The sequence below is a fragment of the Gallinula chloropus genome (genome assembly GCF_964237585.1).
Source record: "Gallinula chloropus genome assembly, chromosome: 27".
In the NCBI taxonomy this organism is placed as follows: Eukaryota; Metazoa; Chordata; class Aves; order Gruiformes; family Rallidae; genus Gallinula; species Gallinula chloropus.
This window is the reverse complement of record NC_140112.1, coordinates 2,550,342-2,569,137: the sequence shown is the minus strand read 5'-3', so window position 1 is coordinate 2,569,137 and position 18,796 is coordinate 2,550,342. Positions and strand designations below refer to the sequence as shown.

The 18,796-nt window shown below is 59.5% G+C and overlaps 1 protein-coding gene across 3 annotated transcripts; it reads left to right on the top strand.

The window, feature by feature from the left end:
- The first annotated feature begins 972 nt into the window (after nt 1–972).
- Nucleotides 973–17,539, top strand: TMCC2 (transmembrane and coiled-coil domain family 2). Of its 3 annotated transcripts, XM_084276068.1 has the most exons (5): nt 973–1,474; nt 8,076–8,249; nt 15,177–16,111; nt 16,392–16,527; nt 17,069–17,539. In XM_084276068.1, the coding sequence occupies exons 1-5, from the start codon at nt 995–997 to the stop codon at nt 17,378–17,380; spliced, it is 2,037 nt and encodes a 678-aa protein (XP_084132194.1). In that variant the 5' UTR covers nt 973–994; the 3' UTR covers nt 17,381–17,539. The 3 variants fall into 3 exon arrangements, with proteins under 3 accessions (XP_084132194.1, XP_084132192.1, XP_084132193.1); XM_084276066.1 differs by lacking the exon at nt 8,076–8,249; XM_084276067.1 differs by lacking the exons at nt 973–1,474; nt 8,076–8,249 and adding an exon at nt 9,427–9,646.
- The last annotated feature ends 1,257 nt before the right edge of the window (nt 17,540–18,796 follow it).

The following is an 18,796-nucleotide window of genomic DNA, read 5'->3' as shown; positions in this document are numbered from 1 at the left end:
TGCAGCCTCTGGAAGTTGCTGCCCACGCCGCTGCTCCCCGGTCAGCCACGCGCAGGGGATTGCAGAGGGCACCCAGCCAAAATCTCTCGTGGATGCAAATCTGGTTGTTCCAGTGGCTGCAGGGAAACAGCTCTGGGCTGACCCGGCTGTAATCAAGAGCACGATCTGTTCCACCATCCATATTGCATGACTGCGCTGCGAGCGCGGCCGGCGTGCACCCCGGCTCCCAGGAGCCGTGTGCTCTGTGGGAACACGAATCCCGTAGCTCCCTGGGAGAGGGAGATGCGGGGGGGACCTGGGGGGAACAGCGTGACCCCCATCTCCTGCTGGGAACCAGTCACTGCCCAGCAGGGACTGGATTTGGTGGCACTGGGCCACAAGCTGTGGTTTCACCCCTGTAAGCAAGGCCAGGCCAGTCTGTGCTGTGCTCAGAGGTCGAGTGAGATCCCCTGGGGAAAAGCCCTCCCTGACCCTTCCCGGAGCACGTCTTGAAGAGCGGATGGCTCTTGGCAGCACATCGGTGGTCGAGGCTCCATGGGTGGGAATAACCCTGATTCTTCTAGCTAAGGAAAAGGCTGCTCTGTGCCCATTGCCTGCAGGGTCAGGGTCTCTGCAAAGGGTCTTTCTGCTGCTCCTGCTACTTCCAGGGTTTATCTGTCACTCAGCAGAGACCTCCCTTGGCGTGGGGACTGCTGCTGGAGCTGTCTCAAGCCACCACGCCATCAAATGGCCACTAACGTTTAAAAATTCTGTGGGTATAAAGTGCAGTGAGCACAGCAGGGCTCCTTCACCTTGGCAGATCCATTGGGAATGGCATGGGGTCCCCAGCGCCCTCCAGAAGCTCTCTGAGCCCTTGAGCTTCCCGTTGCGGTTGATGGGCACCATCCGCCAGCGCCGTTTGTGCCGAAGCGGGGTGACACCATCCCTTCCTGGCAGTAACAAGGCTGTTTTCTCTCCTCTCCTGCAGAAAATCCAGCAGCTGTCCGAAGGGTCCATGTTTGGCCATGGCCTGAAGCACCTTTTCCACAGCCGCCGGCGGTCGCGGGAGCGGGAGCACCAGAACTCGCAGGACTCGCTGCCGCCGCACTACGGCACGTCCGACCACGACTCCCCTGACGAGAAGGAGCGTTCCCCAGAGATGCACCGCGTCTCCTACGCCATGTCCCTGCACGACCTCCCAGCGCGTCCCACCGCCTTCAACCGGGTGCTGCAGCAGATCCGCTCCCGCCCCTCCATCAAGCGCGGCACCAGCCTGCACAGCGGCAGCCGGCGGGCCAAGAGCGGCTCGCTGGACCCCCAGAAAGGCAGCCCTCACCTCGTCCGCAAAGCCCCCCAGGACAGCAGCCTCACCGCCATCCTGCATCAGCACCAGGGCCGCCCCAGGTCCTCCTCCACCACCGACACTGCCATCCTCCTGGCTGAAAGCGGGGCCGTCTACCTGCTCACCGAGGACACCGAGTGCCTGGCTGATAAGGTGGGGCTGCGCCGGGGGGGCTTCCTGGGGCAGCTAGAGGAGGGGGGGACATGAGCCCATGTTGGGGTGCCTGGGCAGGACTGGGTGCAGAGCACCCCAAAACGCTGTCAGAAGATTGTCCCTCAGGGCGGTGCTGGTGGCTCTGGGCACACGGGACAGTGGATGACAACCCCTGTCTAGGAACAAGTTGGGTCCAGGGGCTGCTGGGGCTGATGCTTCTCTCACAGGGACGATGCGCTGCTCCGATTCCCAGAATCCCATCGGGATTTGAGGGAGAGGGGAAGGGTCCTGATGCCAGTTGGGTGGAATCCCCAGCGCAGTGTTGGAGAGTCCCAGGCAGCTCAGCTCTGGGTGTCTGCAAGGGCTTGGCTGGGCAGCTGCAGAATGGTCCCATCCAAGGAGATGTGCAAACTGCTCTGTGCAGGGCGAAGAGCGGGGACAGCGTTTCCATCTAGCGTTTAGCCACGTGAATTATGAAGCAGCAGAGATTAGCGCAGCAGCACAGCACACTGGGGGCACGGTGCGAGCGGGGAGAGGTGCTCCTGGTGCTGGTGGGACTTTGGGTGCTGGTGGGACTCTGTGTCAGCTTCTCTCCTTGTCTTTCAGAGCTCAGGGGTGTCACACTCGAAACCCACGCTCTGTAGCCCCGAGGGCTACATGCACCTTTCCTTTCCTTTCCTTTCCTTTCCTTTCCTTTCCTTTCCTTTCCTTTCCTTTCCTTTCCTTTCCTTTCCTTTCCTTTCCTTTCCTTTCCTTTCCTTTCCTTTCCTTTCCTTTCCTTTCCTTTCCTTTCCTTTCCTTTCCTTTCCTTTCCTTTCCTTTCCTTTCCTTTCCCTTTCCCTTTTCCCTTTTCCCTTTTCCCTTTTCCCTTTTCCCTTTTCCCTTTTCCCTTTTCCCTTTTCCCTTTTCCCTTTTCCCTTTTCCCTTTTCCCTTTTCCCTTTTCCCTTTTCCCTTTTCCCTTTTCCCTTCCCTTCCCCCTGAAAATTCCAGCAGTGAGTTAGCAAAGCAGCAGGGCTGGGGTGGGGGGCAGGCTCCGACACCCCATGGGGGGCTCTTGGGTGGGTGTCTGTGTGGCTTTGACAGGAATAGCTGTTTATTAGGGTGGCAATGGCTGGGCAGAGTGGGATAGCAGTGGGGGTGCCAGGTTCAACGTTTCCCCTCAAGCAGTGGGACCCAGCGGGCACAGGACCTGGGGGTGACACTTCCCACGTGCCAACCCCCACCCAACCGCTCCTCTCTCCTTGGCACCGAGTCTGCGAGAGGGAAATCTGACCTGGAGACTTCTGTTGCCCTCTGAGCTAATGGAAAGAGGATCAACCAGATACTTTTTCTTTCTGTTTTCACTGCTTGGCGGGTTCAGCACCGAGCTGACACTGATGCTCACAGCTTGCAGCAGGGGCTGGTGCTGCTCCCCTGCCACAGCCCTGCAGGGACACGGCCGCTGGGACGTGGGAATCTGGTCCCAGAGGATAAATACACGTCACTGTATCAGCAGATTTGCAAGAAATAGATGCCCAGGTCCTCCCTTCCTGCAAATAGGGGCACTCTGAGCCTTCCCTGGCAGTCCCTGTTTTCCCTGCCAACGTGCTGCTCCCGGACTGAGTGCCTGAGCAGGACCCATGGGTTGTTAGATCAAGTATCTGTGGCCAAAATTTCTTCCATCTGGGCTGTGGCTTCAGCCTTGCCAGGAGCCTGGTCCCACTGAGCCCTCTGCGGTTACGGCCAGAGCTTTGAGCCAAAGCAGCTCGCAGCGGGACAGAAGCACCCGGAGAGAGGCGAGAGCCGCCGGGGCCGGGTCTGCTCATGGAGCAGCACAAAGAGCTCAGAAAGGGGATGAATAATTAACTGCATATGACACAAAGAGTAATAAGGAGAGAAGCGATACCGGGGCCTTTGTCGGGCAGTGGAAAAGTAACCTGTTTAGAGAAACCAGAGCTCTGCCATATTCTCATGCCGTATTATTTTTCCATAGCCCTCGGGAAACCCGGCCTCCTGCCCACAGCACAGCAGCTCCTCTTCTGCAGGCAGGGCTGGTCCTGCCATGCCCTGGCCTGGAGCGCAGCTGACACGGCTCTGCCGGGCCGCAGCAGGCGGGTTTGCACCGCGGCTTTGCGCCAGCCATAGAATCCCAGACTGGTCTGGGTTGGAAGGGACCCCAAGGATCACAGAGCTCCAACCCCCTGCCACAGGCAGGGCCACCAACCTCCAGGCCTGGAGCTACACAAGGTTGCCCAAGGCCCCATCATCTCCATCCTGTCACACCAGGGTGAAGCACCTTTCCCCCCTCCCCATTTCACCCTCAGTTCAGAAGGCACCACGCAGGGGGTGCACAGGACCCCTGCCAAAGAGCCATTCTTCCCCAAAAAATTTCACACTATTGATTATTTTTTTCCCCCCCTTTCTTTTTTTCTTACTCAGGTTCCTGCAGTTTTCCCTTCCCCACCATCACCTGCACCAGTTCCTTGCCCAGCAGTCCCCACCGGTACTGGGGCACCCTCAGCCCCACTGAGGCCAGGGACACATAGTTCACCCCGCTCCCTGTACCCCCTAAGTCCCCCCATGAGCCAGAGTGCTGCAGACAGGGTGGCTGGAGGAGGCGAGTGGGGCTCTGGTGTGGGGGTGTTCGGCACTGGTTCTGGCTGGGACTCATGGTGCAATAGGACAGATGTGTGCCCCGGTGCTGCGCGGTGCCCTGGCGCTGCCTGGGGAAGGACTGTGCTCTCTGCCCTGCCCTAACACAGATCTCTGCTCGCTGCTGAGCCCATCGGGTGGTCTGGGGAGTGGCTTCTCCAGGGCTGTGAGTACCAGTGGCCAGGAATGCTGCTGGATTTCAGGCAGCCGCTGTCCCGTGCGTCCCGTCGCGCGTGGCTCGGGTGGGTGCTCAGCCGAAGCGACGCGCTGTGTTTGGGGTGGACGTTGGTGTCGGTGTGTCCAAGGGAGCACTCGGTGTTTCACATGAGGTAGCACGTGTGATGGTGGTGGTGGTGGCAGTGGCGTGGATGGGGCCTGGACCGCGCGTGGCGATGGAGCTGCTGGAGATCCTTCTCCTTTATCTCCCTAATCTCCTCCTGGTGACCCGCCAGCACCCCGAGGGAGAGGCGGGCAGACGGGCTTTACCGGCTGGCACAGCCGCCCAGGCCCCAGCAGCAGCGGCTGTGGGGGTCTCCCCGTGGACCCCGATCCTCCGCGACGGCGGGGTCAGCTGAGCAGAGCATCCCGGGGGGACCCTCGTCCCCCCCGGGGCGGCCGGAGCTGGACCGGGGCGGCCGCGGGGTTCTGTGCCTGGTGCTGCCGGGGGGCTGCGCGGACGCCTGCGGGGGCTGCGGGATGGTCCATGTCCAGGTGAGCCCCGCGACCCTCACCGAGCCGCGGCGGGGGGGCGGACGGGCGCCGGTGCGAGCGGGCTGGACGCGGGGCCGGCGGCCGTTAGAGGGCAGCGTTACCGCGCCGCCCGCCGGCTTCGCCCCGGCATCGCAGAGGGATCCGCTCACAAGTGTCACGAGTGCAAGTGCTCAGCCCCGGGGGCGACACCCAGCCGAGGAGGCCGAGGGGGCGGCCCCTGCCCGGACTGGCCGTCCGCCTGCCCTCGGCATCCCTCGGCAAGTGACGGCACCAGCTGCCGCCGCTGCCCGCACCCCGCTCCGTGCCCCTTCTCCACCCCCCCCCGCCCCCGCCCAGGCCAGATGCTTCTCCCGTGAGACACAGGGGAGGGACGGGGGGAGCTGGGGGGGGCTTCATGCCGTGTCTTGGCTTTGGGTTTGCAGGCCAGGCTGGCTTATCCGCAGAGCCCGAGCACACCATTTCCCTGTGCCCATCTCTGCCCCCCAGCCGCCAGCCCAGACTCTGCAGGAGTCTGTGGTCCTAGGGCTCTGCCTTGCGGAGGGGGGGACACCACACCCTGTGCTTACAGCCCCCCTCACAGCCCTGCTGCCTCAAGGGCACCAGCCCGCCGCACACAGCCCGGGCTTCATCTCGCTAAATTTAGCTGCCTGCTGGGTCAGTGACTATATCGGGGCGAGAGGGATTTACCGGCAGCGGGGAGGAACCAGCGGCATCACCCCGGGGGCAGCTGCGGTCCCTGGGCACGGCGGGGTTTGGGCGAGCTGGGGCCGGGAGGCTGCGGGGCAGCTCGGCGCTCCCCGCGCCAGCTCGGGGCTGTCAGGAAAGGTTCGTCTCCCCGGCTCCGGCATCTGCTGTGTGGCCACAGAGTGTCCAGCCTGGCCCTGGCTCCCTCTGGCCCCGCGGCATCTGACCTCCTTCGGTTTCAGGGCGGGGACGTCACCCCCCCCCACCCTTCCACTCCCCAAACTCGCCTCCTACGGCTCCGGTTACCCAGAACTCATCGGCGACGGGGACAGGGACAGGGATGGGGGCTGTGCACAAGCTGGCCATGATGATTCAGGGTCGGCGTGGCCCGTCGGGCTGCTGAGCAGCCCCAGCCCAGCTCCGCCGCCGAGGGGAGATGCCCCGGGGCTGGGGGCTTGCCGGTAGGAAGCCGGGTTTGCTCCACTGAGCTTCTGGAGTATCCTTTCTCCCTACGGTGGGTGAGGACGTGGTGGGGGGCAAGGGAAGCTGGCTGGGCACGCTGGGGCGGCTCGGATGGCTGGGTGCTGGTGATGCTTTGCTGCCTTTGAAGCTAAAGGTGGAGCTGGGGCCAGAAATCCTGAACCCAAAAGCCTGAGCTGAGCAGTCAGCGTGCTTTGGAGGTGCTGAGCACTTGGGAGCCCCCCAAGGAGCTGGTACAAGCTAAGGGGACACAGGACCTTCCAGTCTTGATGCTTTCGGTTGCTGTCCCCCCATCTAACCCGGGCAAGGGGTTTCCCCACACTCTCTGCCTCAGTTTCCCCAGCTGGAAACCAGAGCAAACACTACCACACGTTTGTGAAGTCTCTCACACCTCTTCAGGAGGGCTTGCTGTCAGAGGCAAAGCACATGCTCCCCTCCCACCCAGACTCTGGGTGAGTGCTGGTGTTAAAATCCCAGTGGAAGGAGCTAAAATAGGCTGGTGGTGATGGCAAAGGAGGGAGCGGTGGTGTAGAGCTGCCCTCCATGCAGCCCCATGGCTGGGCATTTTCTGGGTATCCAGGCAGGGTCCTGAGGGGGTAAGCCAGGGAGCACCAGCGTGTGGAGACCCTACAAGTGCCAAGGGGTTTTTGGGGGTTACTTCTGACCTCAGCTGCAAACTGAGCCCCCAGCGGGCATCCCGAAACTGGAGGTGGGAGAATCCTTGTGGCCAGGTCGGCTCCCACCTCTCTGCCTCCATCTCCAGCATGTCGCAGGGCAGTGAGAGTCTGTGAGCACAGGGTGGTGGTGGTGGGAGCTCGCTCCCTCACTCCCATCGGGACGGTGCTCCAAGGAGCAGCTTTGGAAGCAGCAGATAATAGCTGTGAAGACAAAGATCCTCACGATTGCTTCTTAATTAATTCAGGAGAAGAAGAATATCAGACTCTCGTACTGATTCACCCTCTAGCAAAAGACATCGTGTTCCTCAGCCTTCCTTGACATATGGCTGTTGTTCCCAGCCCACCAGCAGCTCCCGCTCCCCGACACCGCGAACGCCGCCTTGCCACCCGCCCCTGGGCCATTTGGGTCGAGCAGGAGGCTGGTGCGTGGGGTGGATGCCCAAGGAGGACAGGGCAGGACTTGGGGAGTGAGGGTCTGTGTCCACCCCGCCGTCTCTCCCATGGGCAGGCAGATGGGGGGGAGCGGGGAGCAGGATTTGGATCCTGAGTCAGGGTGAGTGAAGCAGGGTCTGGCCTTGTGACTCCTCGCCCGCTGTGGCTGCAGCTCTGCCCTTCCTTGTCTTCCCCCCCCCAAACCCTTCTGACAGGAGCTGCCAAAAATCTGCCCCTGCCCCACAAGCATCCTGCTTGAGGTGTCAGAACCCGGCTGCAGCATGGGCTGGGGTGCTGCTGGGGGTTGTAATGCTGTGTCACTCAGCAAGTGAAACTCCAGGACCACTGCTGGAGTTCCTGGGGTTGCTCCCTCTGGCAAGTACAGCAGGGGGGATTTTTCCAAAGATTCTCCAAGTGTAGGAAGGGCCCCGAATAGCTTTACTCATGAGGGATGGTTATTGAACCATCTCCAGGGAGGGGTCCCTCCCAATGACCTGCAAGCCCACGGAATGGTCTCCATCCCAGAGGATGTGGTGTTGAATTAGGAAACACCAGGATCCACAGGATGGGGATGGGTACAGTGGCACAAGGACCCCCCTGAGCCCAGGACAGACAGTGGGGACGGATCCCTGGCACCTCAGGGATCCATCTGTCCATACCCACACAGGAACACACTCCTTGCCTGCTGCCCCACAGAGCCCTGTGGGGTGGTGGCATCACCCAACTCAGTTTGGGGACAGGGAACCGTGGTGTCGTGGCGGCTGCTGGTTCCTCCTCTGCATCACTGGGAAGGCAGCCTGGCCAGGCAGCGCTTGGCAGGGCTGTTTGTTCTTCCCAGCACAGTTGGAGGAGCAGGACGGGCCCCTGCAGCACCCAGCCTGTTCCTGCTCCCCCAGGCTCCCTCCCCACTCACCAGCCTGTGCTGCTTGTTCTTGGCTGCCTCAGAGCCTCGTAGTGCCTCCGCTGCAAACACACATCCCAGTGTCCTCTGTCCCTCTCCTTAACCACCATGGCAGAGGGAGAGGATCCGGCTGCCTCACGGAGCACCAGCCAGGCGCTTTGCAGGAGTGACCAGGGCATCCTCATGCCAGAACCTCATCCTCCCGACTCCTGTCCTGGGAAAAGGATATTGCTCTTAAATTCTCTGCTGGGTGTCTTTGTAAGTACCTTCACCTGCTCTCCTTCCAGCCCTAGGCACCGGCAAGGCAGGGACTCAGGATGTCTGGGAATGGGGGGTGAGGAGCAAGGGAACATCAGGCTGCTGCTGGGCTCTGTGTGGCCACCACGTGCAGGGGTTGAGGTCTTAGCCAAGGAGCCACTTGCTTTGGACACCAAACGCTCTCAGGAACGTGAGGTTGAGGAGCGTTGGACTTTGTGCCTCCTCACTTGTATTGGTGTCCTGGCTCCCAGTAATCCCTATGCAGCTTTCCCAGCTTGGCTGGCCTTCCTCTTTTTCATATTTCAGTGTGGGGTTCTCCTTGCTAAGCTCAGGCCCTGTGGGTTCCCACTACACCCAGCCCCAGTGGCACACACTGAACCTGCTGTGGGTTTGTGTCCATCCAGGAATTCCCTGTGTGTGGGCATGGAGGTTTATTTATTTTCAACTTGGCCTCTGGCAGGCCTGAAAGATATATCTGCTGTGTTCTAAGCACCTGACTGAGTCTCCTCGAGCAGAGCTAAGGACTAAGGGGAGTCCACCACCAACCTCTGGGGTGATTTCCATGTAAAAAAACCCCTTCTCCTGCTCCAGGAAGGCTTTTTGCATCATGTGGAAGGGAGGCCGTGCCCTGGGGAGGGGAGATGCTGCACTGCTGCTCCACCTCGCTTTGCCTGGGCGTTGATAGGTGATGTTTTTGCTTCTGCAATTATTTGCTAACCCCAACCTTCCCCTCACACTGGGGAGCTGAGAGCTGGTGGTTTCCTATAAATTGAGCTGTTGGAGAACCCCGATAAATAAGAAAAAGTCCCTCTCCAGGTCCCATTGCAGCAGGGGTGCCTGCAGAGCCTCACCCTGAGCGTCCTGGTGTTGGTCAGGTCTTCACTTCTTCAGCCTCCTCCTTGGAAATCCATGTTCCTCCATCCTTCCCCAAGGCCAGGGACAGTCTGGGAGGTCAGGCAGGGTTTGTGGGGGGCTGTGAGCTGGTGGGAGCTGGGGAGGCCTTTGCAGTTAACTAACTGCAGGCTGGCTGGACCAAGTCAGAGCACCGAAGCGGAGTGAGGAGCAGATGGGTTTCAGGGCTTTCAGTGAGGGGAATGGAGAGCAGAGCTCGGGGCAGTGAGGGTGTTTTCCAGAGTGTCTCATGTGGCTGGGGAATTTTCCTGCCCTGCAGCGGTGGCGGAAGAGCGATGGGAAGTGACCTCAGGCTCCCCTGCCAAAAGGAGAAGTGATGCTGTGGGAGATGTTAAATCAAAGAGGAACCTCCCTTGCTGATCTGCTCTGTTGTCATGCCTGGAGGCATCCACAGCCCCGTTCTTGGCCAGGATGCAAAATCCACCCTTGCTGGGGCAGCTCAGTGGGAGCCCAGTCTCTTCCCTGGCACAGTTGGGCACCGTACGGTAGGCACAGCTGGTTTCTGCTCCTGGGGGGGTTGACTTGCATGGGAATCTGCTCTTCTCCAAGCCTTTCTGTAGGGATGGTACCCCAGCCCCCTGCCAGAGCCCGCAGACCATGGGCACAGGGAAGGGGCTCGGCACTGGCACGCACAGAGGTTGCTCACGCAAACTCACAGCCAGGTGGGGAGGGGAGACCTTTGCCCACAAGATCCTGTCCTCCCAAAAGGACAGACTGGGGGACAGGTGGGATGCTCCTGCTCTGCCTCCTCTGCCGCTGCCTCCTCATTCCCAGCACCCAGAGCTGCACAGAGGGCTGTGAGCACCGGCGCTGTCCTGGGGGTTCTGATGCTTCTCTGCCCGTTTCCTCTCATCGCACCGGTCAGCTTATCTGCATCCATGTGTGTTCCCAGAGCCCAGCAGTGCAGGCAGCCCCTGCCCCAGACCTCTCAGAGCCAGTGGCTCCTGGAAGAGAAGCATTCCTGCAGGGAAGGCTTCGCTGCTGCTGCAAAGGCACTATGCAGGGCGAGGCTTAGGGGAGCTCATGGTTGCAGAATACAGAGGGGTCCAAGCCCTGGGGCTGGTGCTCTCATGGAGCTCTCAAACCAAACTGTTCAAATCCATCCACGCCATGTCAGGTTGGTTTTGTGCTGCCAAATCCAGGAGGTGCTGGCTGTGGGGGCAGCTCAGAGGTGCAGCACTGCACCCAGGGTACACCCCCAGGGTACAGAGGGATGTAGGGACAGCCTGAGAGATGATGGGAAGCACGAGGCTGAGCAGCACTTGGCATGTCCCAGCTGTGGGAGCAGCACGGTCCTCCCCATTAAACATGCATCTAGGTCACGATCAGCTCATCGGTCCAGCCTGTACAATTCAATGGGCTGCAAATACTTCATAAGCCATTGATGTCTTGCTGCCTTTTTCAAAAAAAAGAATTAAACCATGGAGCTGCAAAGGAACCTTTCTCGTTAAGCCCGTCGTTTGCAGCTCACAGATGCTCTGGTCCACAGTCACAGTTGGTCTGAGGTGTCAAACAGCCCTGGCATCAGCCAGGCACGTCGGGGGCTTTGGACTGGCACAGCATGAGGCTGCAGGCTTCAGTTTTGCTTCACCCCATCGCTTTTACCTGCTCCTGCAGTGCTGGCCACATCAACCCTGCTCTGGGCAGCCCCTCAGGTTTGGGCTGAAGGCAACCACAAGCTCCAGGTCTCCTTCCTCACCCAGGACTTTGACCCCTCACCAGCTCCTCTGGCTCCAGCATAAATGCAGCACCCAAGGGTGATTCCAGACTGCCACTGGCTTCTGCAGAACCAGAGCTGTTTGTCACCCCCACTTGCTTTTCGCTCTCCCATTTAGTATCCTTTAACTGCATGTGAAGTACCAAACACTCGTTTCTGGGCAGTCAGCTGGATGCAATTGCCATGCGTGGCGGGATCAGGTCAGTGCCACCTTCCTCATCACTCCCCATGGAGTGAGCTCCTTTAGCTGGACCTGGGTCTGTCCCAGGGTGCAGCCCAGACACTATCTGGTCCTGACACAAGGTTCCAGCTTGTAGCCCACTTGGGGTGCCCTGCTCCTGTATTTCTGCCATGTGTCAGCCCAGCCAGGGTTTTGCTTTACACGTGCCTCCCCAGCCTCTCCTGGGCTTTATGTCCTGGTATGTGACACAGCAGATGACAAAGACCCACCCTGACCCCCTGTGTCAGGGCACAGGCAGCGTGTGGGGCTGGAGGCGTGCGAATATCCCGCCACGGGGACGAGGGGCGGGCAAGGGGGGGGTGGGGGGGGAGTTGCATTACATCCCTGAAAGCTCCAGTCGCTGAGAGCTGTAAACAGCTCCGGCAGATTTCCTGAGTCGACAATCCCTTCTGCACCCATCAGTCCCCAACGCTGCGCTCAGTCCCTGCACGCCTGGGAGGTACCGGAGGCCAGAAGGATCTCCTCCTCCTCCTCCCTCCTTCCTTCCCTCCCTCCCTCCCCGCGGCTCCCTCGAAACTTCGCTGCTGTCAGCTGCCGCTTTCCCCTGCCAGGCACCCTGCCATGGCAGCCAGCGCTGCCCGCGCAGCGCTGCCGGGCTCCGTGCCGCGGCGGGGACACGGCCGAGCAGCCCACACCAAGTAGCCCTGAGGGACCAGAGCCCTGCCCGCGATGGAGGTAGGTCCCATCAGCAGTCATCGGGGTTGGGATAAGACCGTGGGGAGGATGAGGATGATGGGCTTTTGGTACCTCTGTTCCTGATGCTCGGTGAATGAACCCCATCGGTGCGATCCGTGCCCGCACAGGGTGGGAAGCTCTGCTGTGAGCTGAAACCCTGAGTGTGCTTCCCTGCCTTATGTAAGAACTGTTCTCCGGCAGGTAAATGAGCAGAGGTGGTTGTTTCCAGCCCTGTCTGTCCATCCAGGGGCAGCAGGCAGGGTGTCGGGGGGCACAGGGAGGCTGCCCGCTTCACGTCTCTGCTACAGGCTTGAAAGGAGGGTGGGAATTGTGAGTCAGGGTTCCTGCATCTATTTTCAACGCCTGGGGTGGGTAACGAGGTCTGGTGGGAATAGCAGCTCCGCTCCGGGAGGCACGGGGCTGCAAACGCACGTGGGGATGGGGATGGGACCGGGGACACCCAGAGCATCCCCTGTGATGCTGGGCTAAATGCAGTCCCCAGCTCACAGGATGGATGCTCTATGCTGATGAAGTGCTCTGAGAAAGCGGGGCCACAGAAGCACCCACACCCAGTGACTGCCCCAAAAGCAACCTCCCCACACCCACTGCCCACCTCCATTGCTCTGCGGGCTGAGGCTTTCCACAGCCACTGAGGCCCTGGAGCACGTTGCTCACCATGCTGCCAGATCAGTGCAGCAGCTCCTTGCATCCATCCTACCTGCCAGCATCTGTCCTACCCGCCAGCATCCGTCCTACCCGCCAGCATCTGTCCTACCCCCCAGCATCCATCCTACCTGCCAGCATCCCTCAACAGCTCAGTGGGACTTATTTTTTCCGTGGTAGAAGGTGTGTACAGCCCATCCCAGAGCTGTTCTGTCCCCATGTTGTGTTTCAGCTGGGAACCACAGTCACCCTTCGTAGCGCAAGTCCTGGCTTGGGGTGTCTGCGACATTAGCTCATCCACTGCGCATCCTCTCAGGCTATAGGGCACGGGGAGCAGCATAGTTCAGGGCATGAGTAAGTGTCTCAAGAGTTTTATTCTGAACTTTGCTGTAATTCCTACTAAGGGGTTTAAATCCCTCCCAGTGCTGGGTGTGCCGGGAGACGCAGCCCTGCGCCGGGGACACGAGCGAGCTGCTGGGCCCTGAGCTCCTCACCTGCCACCCAGGCTTTCCTTCCACCAAACCTGCAGTGGGATATAAACCAGCGTTGCATAATTGTGCCCAGCCATGCCCCTCTAAGTACTGTTTGCTCAGCTTATTAGCCTGAGCCTTTTGCATATCTCAGCTCTCCTGGGTTGAACTCGATAAGAATAATTTTTCTCCCTGTGCCCTGCATTCCTCCTGCATCCCACATCAGCCCTCCAAGCCTGCCTGGAAAACAAGTGCTGGAAAACAGTGCTCTCATTTTGATGGCTCGTGGTTTCAGCATGTAGGGAAAGTGTGGCTTGTACTAATCCCCCGGTTAAATCCGCCGCACAGTCGCTGAGGCTTGCTGGGGTTTAGCAGTGTCTGGTAATGCTCTGCAGATCAGTATTGTCTTTTATTTTCGTTGTTGTTTTGGAAGCAATAACCTGATGCAGCTTTCCTCCAGCGTGCCCTGTGTCTGAGAGCACAGAGCTTTCAGCGGTGCAGGGGAGAGGATTTCTTCCCCAGCCCCATCAGCAGGGATGGGCAGCATCAGATCGTGCTGCTCAGCACCCATCCTGCCCTCCCAACATACAGATAAATCCAATAGTCTGGGAGATTCCCAAACCTTTCCCTGTTGGGCAGAAAGTTTGAGCAGCTTCTCCCCTTCGCTGGCCCAGTTGGGGTTTCCCAGTTCGGTGTCCCCAGGGCTGCCTTTTCCTTTGCCATAGCCAGTGTGTCCCTTAGGGTATGGAGAGTTGTTCATCAGGGCGAAAAGACTGTTTCCTGCTGCTTCTGATGTGATAAGAAACCCCAGTAAAGCCCTTCAGTAAAGGCTCAGAGCCCAGAGGGGCTGCACAGCCACTGCCAGCCTGGCAGCAGGGCCTAAAAATGCCCAAAAATGCCCAAAGAAGCTGTGGAGTTACTTTTTATGTCTTTTTTTTTAAGTGCTGATCTGCTGATCCATCTCCCAGCTCTGCCCCACATTCACCTGGGGGGCTGGGGGGCTGCTGGTTTCCCCTTCGCTCCCATCCTCCAGCCCCTGCCCCACAGCACAGCAACAGCAAGAGAAGGAAAACCTGGAGAGGGGGATGGAGAATGCTCCCACTGAGCTCGTGGTCCTCTACTTTTGCCTCTCAAGGTGGCTGAGACCCACCCCCAATTAGCCCCCAACACCCCCGGGCTCCTGGCAGGATGGCAGCACCAGGGGAAAAGCAGATCCAAGTAAATAACAGGAGGGCAGCATCTGCCCCTGCCTCTCCGAGCCCCCCACGGGACCTGCTGCAGATGGGAGTGTTTATAAGCAGCATCTTGAGAACATTCCTCCCTCCCTCACACAAGGCATTTCCTGGTGATAACACACTCTGAAGTAATGATCTCGCAGCATTAGGCCTATTAAAGGGTCATTCGGGGAAAGTGGGATGGAAATTAGAAATTATTCAGGTCTGCCAACAGTATTTAACTTTCAAGCAGCTCTTAATTAGAAGCCAGGAGCCATTTATACAACCACTGAGATTTGCATAAGGATCTGCGTATAAAACCCAGCAACTGCATAGATTTTGTGATTTTTTTAAAAATATTTCTTTTTCAAGTGGCAAAATGGCATGTCTGGGTTGGAGAGGACAAGGCAGGGCCTGGGATGGAGAGCATGAGGCAGGACCTGGGATGGAGAGCACGAGGTAGAGCCTGGGATGGAGAACATGAGGCAGAGCCTGGGATGGAGAACATGAGGCAGAGCCTGGGATGGAGAACATGAGACAGGATCTGGGTTGGAGAGCATGAGACAGGACCTGGGTTGGAGAGCACAAGGCAGAGCCTGGGATGGAGAGCACGAGGCAGGGCCTGGGTTGGAGAGCATGAGGCAGAGCCTGGGATGGAGAGCACGAGGCAGGACCTGGGTTGGAGAGCAGGAGGCAGGGCCTGGCTTGGAGCCTGGGTGGAAAGTCAGGGTCTGGCTCCTGGTGTGGCTGCTTCTGCTGAAAGCAAGTGGCCAAAACAAGCCCCTAAACCCTGATGATAAACCCTCCAACTGGTTTACTCCAGGGATGCCAGCAGTAATGCTTAACCAGCCAGAAAAGAAAACCTCTTCTTGCTATTGCTCTGAGCAACTATGGCCCTGCCCAGCTCTTGCATCCCTGTGTCCCCTCTGCGTGCGGCCGCCCCCACCCCGTTCCCCTCCTGCCCCTTCCCCAGGGGCCACCTGGGAGTTGAGCATCCCTCCACTGAGCATCACCATCCTCTCTCTTTGCTCACAGCTGGACAAGGGCGACGTGACAGCTCTCAGCCTGCCCTCCACCGCCGGGCACGGCGATGCCGACGGCAGCGTCTGCCTGGACGTCCCCGACGGCACCCCTGACCCTCACAGGACGAAAGCCGCCATCGAGCACCTGCACCAGAAGATCCTCAAGATCACCGAGCAGATCAAGATTGAGCAGGAGGCTCGAGATGACAACGTGGCCGAGTACCTGAAGCTGGCCAACAACGCGGACAAGCAGCAGGCCTCCCGTATCAAGCAGGTTTTCGAGAAGAAGAACCAGAAGTCGGCGCAGACCATCGCGCAGCTGCACAAGAAGCTGGAGCACTACCACAAGAAGCTGAAGGAGATCGAGCAGAACGGCCCTTCCCGGCAGCCCAAGGATGTCTTTCGGGACATGCACCAGGGTCTTAAGGATGTGGGTGCCAACGTTCGCTCCAGCATCAGCGGCTTCGGCGGCGGCGTGGTGGAGGGTGTCAAGGGAGGGCTCTCGGGGCTGTCCCAGGCCACCCACACTGCTGTGGTCTCCAAGCCCCGGGAGTTTGCAAGCCTTATCCGGAACAAGTTTGGCAGTGCAGACAACATTGCCCACCTGAAGGACACGTTGGATGACGGGCACCCGGAGGAGGCTTCGCGGGCTCTCAGCGGCAGTGCCACCCTGGTCTCCAGCCCCAAGTACGGCAGCGATGACGAGTGCTCCAGTGCCACCTCCGGCTCGGCTGGTGGCAGCAACTCAGGGGCAGGACCCGGTGGCTTAGGGAGCCCCAAGTCCAACACTCTGGACAGCCACCACAATAACTTCGACACCATCCTGGAGGAGCTCCGGGAGATCAAGGACAGCCAGTCACACCTGGAGGACTCCATGGAGGACCTCAAGGCCCAACTTCAACGGGACTACACCTACATGACGCAGTGCTTGCAAGAGGAGCGGTACAGGTAGGGACAGGCGGGTGGCAGCACATGTCAACCCAGGGTGGCTCTTTGGGGACCGTGAGGCCACCATCTTGGGCTTGTCCAGCTAAGCCTTGCTTGCCAGGGACATGGGGAGCTGCCATCCCTGCCACCAGACCCCTGGAGAGTCAGCCATAACGAACCTCAGCCCCGTGCTGGGGAGGGGTTGGAGGGCCCGGGCGGTTTCTCCAGTGTCAGGAGGAGGGCAGGGGGGGTGCACGGGGGGACCTGCCTACCCCAGCGCCCCTCCACCCCACATGCACAGGTACGAGCGTCTGGAGGAGCAGCTGAATGACCTCACCGAGCTTCACCAGAATGAAATGACCAACCTGAAGCAGGAGCTGGCCAGCATGGAGGAGAAGGTGGCCTACCAGTCCTACGAGAGGGCACGGGACATCCAGGTACAGGGCACAAGGGCTTCAACCCCCCCCTGCCCCACTGCACCCTTCATCCTATGGGGTGAGGGAGGGCCCCTAGGCTGGGAGGGTGGGTGGGCAAGGTGGATGCCTTTCTCAGGCACCTTGCAGATGAAGTAGCACCTCTCTTTGATGCTGTCACAGCAAGAAGCAGGTAACTAATCCATGTCCCAAAAACCCTGCCAGTGCCCCAGCACGTCCCCAGGTGCTCAGGGCAGGGAAAGCTCTGGGTAGATGGCTACAGTGCTGGGCTGTTACGAGCCACGGTTGGGCCAACATGTAGTCCCCGCTGTCCCAGTTTGGGTCAGTAGGTACTCCCAGCACCCCAGCACAAGCGGGACGGGACATGCTGTGCACGTGGCATGGGCCAAGGGTTTGTAGAGGGAAACCCCTTCCCAGCTGAAGCAGTTGCCTGTTGGGGCTGGGCAAGCAAGATTTTGGAGCAGTGAGGTCTCCGAGCACTGAAAGCTCTTGTAGGACATCCCTTGGAGCCACTGGCCAGCCCTGATGTGCTTGTCCCTTGCAGGAGGCGGTGGAGTCCTGCCTGACACGGGTGACCAAGCTGGAGCTGCAGCAGCAGCAGCAGCAAGTGGTGCAGCTGGAAGGGGTGGAGAACGCCAACGCCCGGGCGCTGCTGGGCAAGTTCATCAACGTCATCCTGGCCCTGATGGCCGTGCTGCTCGTCTTCGTCTCCACCATCGCCAACTTCATCACCCCGCTCATGAAGACCCGCATGCGCATCCTCAGCACCGCCCTGCTCGTCCTCTTCCTCTTCTTCCTCTGGAAGCACTGGGACTCCATCACCTACTTTCTGGAGCACATCCTGCTCCCCAGCTGATCCGCAGCCTGGCCACAGCAGCCCCCGGGGGCTTTCCATTTCCTACAGAGGAGAGGGCGAGTGGGACAGTGGTCCAAAGCCTTCGGGTTGTCCCTTCACACGTTTGGTTTGGTTGCTTCCCCAGCCCTCCATCCTCGCTGCAGCTGATGGGGATCGCTCAGAGCGTGGCATGTCGGAGCTGGGATCCGTCAGACCTCTGGGGTGTTTGGGGAGAGCGGGAGGGGGAGTGAGGAGTTTTTGGAAGAAACTGGTGATTTATGGGGCACTGGGTTTTTCTAGGGTTTAGGGGTTGGTTTGTAAATGTCATTGTTATGGAAGGCCATGCAGAGCTCTTCTGTAGGTGGGAAGGATTGAGCTGGACCAAGCCCAGCTCCAGAACTTTCTGCAGAGAGAGGAGAGGGGTTTGTTGGGGCTGGGTCTTCCCTTTCATCCCTGAAGACCGAGATGGCCAGAAGCTCAGCCCGGTGATGGGGCGAAGGCGAAGCACGTAGCGAAGGAAAGTGGGTCCGAGGCAAACACAGCAGGACACACACATCCCACCAGCCTCCCCCAACCCCAGCACAGCCTGGCCAGGACAGAGCAGGGCGGTGACATTGTCCCTGTGTCCCCACAGGGGCCCAGGCGGACACAAGGGACCCGATGCCGGACGCGCCACCGGCACCATGAGATCCCTTCTGCTGGTTTCCCTCCAGTTATTTATTTTTCCCTTCCTTTGGCTTCAGTTGATCCAATCTCTTCAGGGACACCTGGACTTGCCAGCATCACGCCTCTGAGTGGTACAGCCTCTGCACCGTGCCGTGTGTGTGTGTGTGTGTGTGTGTGTGTGTGTGCAGGTTTTAATTTAACTCCAGGCTCTGTTTCCATTTGTGAATCAAAGCTGGTCGAGCGGTGGGGGGGGGGGGGAGCCCAAGCAGCTGCCCCCCCAGCCTGCCCAGGAGCACAGCATGCTGTCTCAGATGTTTCTTAAATTATTTCATACCTATATATTTATGTACTCTATCTACACACACACACATATATAAATATATGAGTATATGCACAGTCAGATCCTCCTCTGGTGCAGATGGGTGCCACTCCTCTGACTTTGGAGGCCCTGAACCAGTTTGCCTCAGCTGAGAATTTGGCCCTTAACATTTTCTGTCACACCTCCCAGCCTGACACAGGGCTGGTGTGGGGCACAGGGTGCTTGGGGGGCACGGCAGAAGGGGCAGGGGCAGTCCCAGCATGCAGGGGAGGGTGGTGAGCATCCTCTCTTACGTCCTCTATGCTCCCTGGGGCCACCCTGCATCAGGTTCCCTGCGTCCTGGTTGAGCATCACCTCTCACACTGGCACACCTCCCAGGGCTTGATGCAGGAGCTCGGGCATGGGGCAGCAGGTGCTGGCGTGAGCCCTGCACTCTGCCAAGGAAACCAGCA

Excerpts from the sequence above, each read along its gene's own strand:
- TMCC2 (XM_084276068.1), top strand. The coding sequence starts at position 995 with ATGTTTGGCCATGGCCTGAAGCACCTTTTCCACAGCCGCCGGCGGTCG. Across the intron at positions 16,112-16,391 it reads TTGCAAGAGGAGCGGTACAG|GTACGAGCGTCTGGAGGAGC; the intron begins GTAGGGACAGGC and ends CCACATGCACAG. Across the intron at positions 16,528-17,068 it reads AGAGGGCACGGGACATCCAG|GAGGCGGTGGAGTCCTGCCT; the intron begins GTACAGGGCACA and ends TGTCCCTTGCAG.